We start from the raw sequence: 6,851 nt of genomic DNA on the forward strand, positions 1-6,851 counted from the left end.
TACATGCGATAATACTACAGAGAAGGTTCTTGAAATATTTATATTAGTTGTGAAGCTACAGTAGTAGAGGAGCTAATTGAGTTACTCAATGAAAGAGAGCAAAGTAGTGAGGGATGAGGTGTGTGTGAAGAGAGTGCAGCAGTCTACTACGAGGGACCCAGAGATGGAAGAGATTAGTACTCCTCGTATCGAGTCGAAGAAGAAGACGGCGGCGGAGGGATGGAGTGCAGCGAGGCCCGGCGTGGTGTTAGTGGCCTGCCTGATGACTTTGCCGGTGCTGGTGTTCCTCCCTGGACACTACTGGACCTCTTCATTTGTTTGGATCAATGCAGTTAAGATGACAAAGAGAATAGATAAAGGTAATCTTAGATGCAATTCTACTAAGATAAAACATATTTATATTTGTAAAGTTGTGATATACATTATCTATTCCTTACAGGCCCCGAAGACGGTTCCATTCCAAACTCTTTAGCATCAAAAGACAAACTCCTAGGTGGATTACTCTCCCCAAATTTTGATGAGCAGTCTTGTCTTAGCCGTTACAAGTCTGCATTGTACCACAAGGCATCACCTCACTTACCATCCTCTTACCTAGTCCATAAGCTAAGAACGTATGAAGCTCTCCATAAGAAATGTGGCCCAAACACTCCCCTGTACAAGAAGTCCATAGAGCAGCTTAAGTCTGGCCATAGCATGGAGCTCATGGACTGCAACTATATCATTTGGACACCCTACAATGGCTTAGGCAACCGAATCCTATCCCTAGTTAGTGCATTCCTCTATGCCCTTCTCACAGATAGGGTTCTACTTATCCACGTCACCGAAGACTCAACTGACCTCTGGTGTGAGCCATTTCCTGATACAACTTGGGTTTTACCCTCGGATTTCCCCATCAAAGACTTGACCAAACTTCATGGCGGCACTAAAGAGAGTTACGGAAACTTGTTGCGTGACAACAAGATCAGTAATAATCCGAAAACCGTAGTGGTATCATTACCCTCTTATATATATCTGCATTTGGAGCACAACTACCAGCATTTAGATAGGTTATTTTTCTGCGACGAAGATCAAATGGTACTTGGCAAAGTCAATTGGCTCATACTACAATCCGATCTCTACTTTGTGCCATCTTTTTTCTCGATACCGGCATTCGAGGATGAACTGCGGTGGCTATTTCCGGCGAGGGAGAGCATATTTCATCTACTAGTAAGGTACCTCATTCACCCTACTAACACTATATGGGGAATGGTCACAAGGTACTATGACTCATATCTAGCCAAATCTAACGAGAGGATTGGAATCCAAATCCGAATCTTTCAATGGGCACCCATTGGGTCCGATGACTTGATCAACCAAATCCTAGCTTGCTCCAAGCAAGAGAACTTACTGCCAGATATTGAACTCGAGAATCGAAATCCTTCGTCAACCAACGTAGCTCGATCAAAGGCAGTACTAGTGACATCTTTGTACCAAGAATACTTCGACAAGTTCCAGTCCATGTACTACGAGAACTCGGCTAAGACTGGAGACCTCGTCAGCGTATACCAGCCGAGCCATGAGGGGCATCAGAGCAGCGAGAAGCAATTCCACAACCAGAAAGCTTTGGCTGAGATATATCTGCTGAGCTTTTGTGATGTGCTTGTCACGAGTGCAGTGTCTACTTTTGGGTACGTGAGCCATGGGCTTGCGGGATTGAAGCCGTGGTTCTTGCCATACGCTAAGAATCGCAAGGCGTCCGAGATTCCTTGCATTAGGTTCAGTTCTATGGAGCCATGCTTGCATACGCCTCCCAGGATTGGCTGCAGGGGGAATAGGACTGTGGACACGATTAAGCTGCAGCGGCATGTGAGGACTTGTGAAGATCTCGGAGAAGGGATTAAGCTGTTTGATTAGGGTAATGGTGGTTGTCTGTGGATTGTGATGTTAATTTGTATCCTCTCTGTGATAGTGTTCTGATGTAATGGGATATATAAAGGAAACAATTTGATTTTGGTTACTTATATGATGATTAATGTTGTTGCTTCAATATTTGCACCTATCACTTGTTCGACGAAATGCCTTGCCGAGTCCAAGTCTCCCTCTGTTTCAAGCAAAGCAGTCCTCTGGTACTACTACTTCTAACTGTTGTTTCATGCTAATATTGATGGCAGACATGCAAGCTCTTAGCAGTTACTTATCTTCCTCGTCTAGCTAATATGGATGTCACTCTTCGCTTTCATTTGTTTTTGCATGACAGAGTGTTATCTTATATATACTTTTGGTAGATATTACTATGACACTGGAATGATATAACACATTTTAATTAAAAATTTTGGCAACAAGCAAATCCAGATGCCATCACATGCATAGGTAGCAAGATTGCGGCCAGTATTTTTTTTTCGAAGACTTTTAAGGAAAGTAGGAATACTAAATTAATGCTTGGGCATTGCGATTATTAGTATAAACGTTTTTGCTTATTACTGACAGAAGCTGGGTTTTTCTTTATATACTATGCGTAGGGCATCAAATTTATTTAGATCTTGTTTGCTTATGAAGTGAAGACCTGTAAACTGCATGGATACAGGGCTAGTCAAATGCTCCTCAATTTTGTATGTATTGATTACTTGGAAAAATAAATTAGCCTTGATGTCGGTGCGCTCAAAGATAATAATCCAATCCAAGTTTCAACTAAGCTAAGAAGTAGGAAGATCACATGGGAGAAGGTCTGAATCATACTATATACATTGACTTCACGAGCTCATTGATTCCTTCAGTTCAACTCTACTCTTATCTAAAGTCTTCTTCAGATATGTAAACACCTGAGGATCGTGAGGAAATCAAGGGAGCATGGATCCAAAGAGGAGCAGGAGTTACCAGGCATCTCTGGATATAGAGATGGAAGGATGTCCTTTAGTGGAGACGAAGAAAAAGGATAGACATTTGGGAGGTGGAAGAATTCAAGTAGCACTACTTTTTGCGTTCCTCTTAACTCTGCTACTGCTCTGCATCCTCTACAGAGGTAGTTTGAGTCCATCACAGCCATGGCGTCAAGAATTTAGACTGAGACTTATTAAAGGTAACAACTAGCTTCATTTCTTGTCCAGTGCACATAATATATATTTTTTCTCTTAAATCAGTGATCATCACATTTAGTCTTCTCTGAAGAGAGGAGGGAATTTTTATTCTTTGTTAATATTTACATCTGTGAATGTTCAACAAATCTGTCACCAGTATTTCCTTTGTTATTTACGTGTCTAACTAATTCATAGGTTCTGAAGATGGATCTTCAGTAACCCTTGCTGCATCAAAAGACAGGCTTCTAGGTGGCTTACTCTCACCAGACTTCGATAGACAATCCTGTCTCAGCCGTTATGATGTATCATCGTATCGCAAAGCGTCACCCTCCTCACCATCCTCCTATCTTTTGGCAAGGCTTCGTAGGTATGAATCCCTCCACAAGAGATGTGGCCCAAACACCCTACTCTATAATCAATCCATAGAACAATTGAAGACTAATCACAGTGTGGCCAATATGGAGTGCAACTATGTGGTGTGGACTCCATTCAATGGCTTGGGGAACAGGATGCTTACAATTGTTTCAGCATTTCTCTATGCTCTCCTCACTAACAGGGTCCTGCTTATCCATGTAACTGATGACTTGGTTGATCTATTCTGTGAACCATTTCCTGGGACATCCTGGGTCCTACCTTCAGATTTTATATTAATGAAAGACTTGAGCAATCTTCATCTTGGCTCTCCTCAAAGTTATGGAAGCATGCTAAAGAATAAGGTGATCAGTAACCATGTGAATGCTAATACAGGGTCATTACCTGCATCTGTCTATCTTCATCTGGAGCATGACTACCAGCACTTTGATAGACTCTTCTTCTGTGAAAATGATCAATTAGTTCTTGAAAAAGTCAATTGGCTAGTGCTGCAATCTGACATCTATTTTGTGCCAAGCCTCTTTCTAATGCCACAGCACAAAGATGAGCTAGAGCAGTTGTTTCCAGCAAAAGACATCGTCTTCCATCACTTAGGGAGGTATCTTTTCCACCCCACAAACTCTATTTGGGGAATGGTTACAAGATACTATAACTCTTATCTAGCTGAAGCTGAGGAAAGGATTGGCCTTCAGATTAGAATTTTCTCTAGAACACCGATTTCTTTTGATGGATTCTTCGATCAGATTGTCTCATGCTTCCTGAAGGAGAACTTGTTGCCTAATATAACTCTACAGGAGCAGCTACCTTCCTCTGCAAACATGGTAAGATCAAAAGCAGTTCTTGTTACTTCTTTATATTCCAAATACTCTGAGAAGATGAAGTCCATGTACTATGAGCACCCAACTACAACTGGTGAGGTCATTAGCATCTACCAACCTACACATGAGGAGGAACAACACACAGAGCAGCAGTCTCACAACCAAAAGGCATTGGCAGAGATGTATCTATTGAGTTTGTGTGATGTGCTTGTTACAAGTGCTTGGTCTACATTTGGGTATGTGGGACAAAGTCTTGCAGGTTTGAAGCCATGGATACTTCTAAGCCCACAGCATGAGAAGGCACCAAGTCCTCCCTGCCTTCGAGCCATGTCAATGGAGCCATGCTTCCATACACCTCCTAACCTTGATTGTAGAGCAAATAAATATGTCGATATGGGAGATTTAGTTCGACACGTGAGGCATTGTGAAGATGTTTATGGAGGTGTTAAGCTAGTTGATTAGGCCTAATGACACCTTCAGCATCTCTTTCAATTGTTTACTTGTTCAAATACCTGAGCTTTTTTTTTTTTGTTATACTAATTTTATCTCAAATCTAATGCACACAGCAACCCCATCAAACATCACTAAGAAAAGGACCCCAAGTCATAAAATTAGGAGCCCTACTATAGTTGTCCAATAAAGAAAGTTTTTAAAGCTATCTCCACACCCTATTAGAAATCTAATAAATTGTATGTTTGAAATCTAATTCGTGACTGTGCATCTCAACAGATTTCAATCGTACGAAGTCTTAATAGTAATTTTTAAAAATTACGAAATAAAATAACTCAATATAATTTAACAATTATAAGGTAGTTAACAAAAAAAAACTCTTCAAGTAATAGAGTTATAATTAGATAGCCAATATCTTTCTAAAAATAATACTAAAAAATATTGTGATTAAAAGAAAAAAAAATTAAATTTTAAGTGGAGATAAGATGGCCGTCAACCCAAAAAGCAACAAAAACTCCGTAAACATAATTTTAAAATAAAAAATTATCAATTAATGATAATAATTAGCATGCTTATATTTTACAAGCTATTATCACCAAATGAGAAATATAGTATTTATTCTATTTTTTTTCTAATATTGAAAGAGAATAGAGTCATCACAAAAAATTGTGGAGTCAACGAGTAACTTTTTTTAAACTCATAACCAATATTCTGACAAGATTAATATTTTACAAAGTATAAAACTAACTAAAATTAGAAACTAAATTTGGGCCGAGAAGAAGCCCAAATTGACTGGGCTGCTAACCTGCTGCCCACCCGTCGACTCAACCCAAGCCACCACCTCCCTCGACGGAGAAGAAAGAGAATAAGCCAAACGCAAGGAGGGGAGGTGGCCACCGGCGCCTCCACCGCGACGTTCCAAACCGAAGACACCAACGCGATCCTCATAACGCCAGCGACCCACACGAGGTGGAGGAGAGTCGACGAGGTGGCCAGGAGACTGACGGAGCGAGGCTACACGGCGTAGCCTCCCTCGAACACCTTGAGATTTCCCATGGCACGAAAGCGATGCGGTGGAGTTTTTCCGTATTGTCCGGTGGCGATCCAAAGTCGCCAGCCGGCAGAACTTCGCCAGAGAAGCGGCGAAAACGAGGCTATACAACTACATACTCTAATAAATTGAAATTAATTGAAGAATATGGACGATGACTCGCCGGAGAGTCGCTAGGTGGTGTTCGAAACGATGCACGCTCCGACTAGGGAAGGAGAAAAGACGAAGAAGAGAGTGATTGCAGCGTGGGGAAGGAAGAAGACGGTGCTAGAATTTTACAGATAAGGAAATCCTGGATTACCAACGGAATTGCTATGATCTCAACGGAGTACAAAAAACCTTTACGGAAAGAAGAGAGAGCAAAGGAAGGAGGAGGCACCTGCCTTGCACGTGACCTGTCCAAAAGCTCTCAGATTATTAGATTAAGCTTGTGGAATCTTGAAACAATACACAAAAATATTTCCTGCTCAATTTCAAAGATATGAAAGTGAGCTCAAGCAAAAAAAAATTAGTGAATTTCTTTAATTTAGTAATTCTCAAATAAAAGAACAAAAATGTTTAAATAATTATATTGATATATTAAATACCATTAAAATAATTTAGTATTAATTTTGAGAGGACACTTTTAACATATTGATCAGGTGTTAGTTAATTCTGTTTATTTTTATGCAATCCAATTATTTAATAGAACTTGTTAATAATGCGAGTAAATATCAAAACTATCTTTCACAAATTTTTATTAGCTTACGTTACAAAACATAAATATATAGATTAATCACCTACTGTAACTTCTAGTTATCAACTTTTAATGCATCTATTATTCTATAAGAATCTGTCTTATCTAAAACTTAATATATAAGCCACTAAGCTAGCATATAGTTTCATAAAAATCATAATTTTTCCTTAAAAAAAAAATCTAACTCTAATCTAAATAAACCCATCACTTAATGTGGACCCCACTTAAAGAGGCTAATGGAGGCGAGAGAAGTCACTCACGCTTGTTTAAGAAATAGTCTACTCACATGCAAAGAGTTTTGAATCAATACTCACATTTTCAATAGTTTCATATATATATATATTAGACTAAGTTTCGTTGAGTAGTCGAGT

General features: G+C 39.6%; 2 protein-coding genes across 2 annotated transcripts; both read left to right on the top strand.

The window, feature by feature from the left end:
• The first annotated feature begins 68 nt into the window (after positions 1 to 68).
• LOC140799747 (galactoside 2-alpha-L-fucosyltransferase-like) lies at positions 69 to 2,026 on the top strand. Its single transcript, XM_073154204.1, has 2 exons — positions 69 to 359; positions 440 to 2,026. The coding sequence occupies exons 1-2, from the start codon at positions 89 to 91 to the stop codon at positions 1,891 to 1,893; spliced, it is 1,725 nt and encodes a 574-aa protein (XP_073010305.1). The 5' UTR covers positions 69 to 88; the 3' UTR covers positions 1,894 to 2,026.
• An 800-nt stretch (positions 2,027 to 2,826) lies between these two features.
• Positions 2,827 to 4,705, top strand: LOC140800138 (galactoside 2-alpha-L-fucosyltransferase-like). Its single transcript, XM_073154803.1, has 2 exons — positions 2,827 to 3,055; positions 3,249 to 4,705. Exons 1-2 carry the CDS (start codon positions 2,827 to 2,829, stop codon positions 4,703 to 4,705), a joined length of 1,686 nt encoding a protein of 561 aa, XP_073010904.1.
• Positions 4,706 to 6,851: the final 2,146 nt, after the last annotated feature.

This window comes from Typha latifolia, chromosome 13, assembly GCF_019914945.1.
Source record: "Typha latifolia isolate L0001 chromosome 13, TyphaL0001v2, whole genome shotgun sequence".
Lineage (NCBI taxonomy): Eukaryota > Viridiplantae > Streptophyta > Magnoliopsida > Poales > Typhaceae > Typha > Typha latifolia.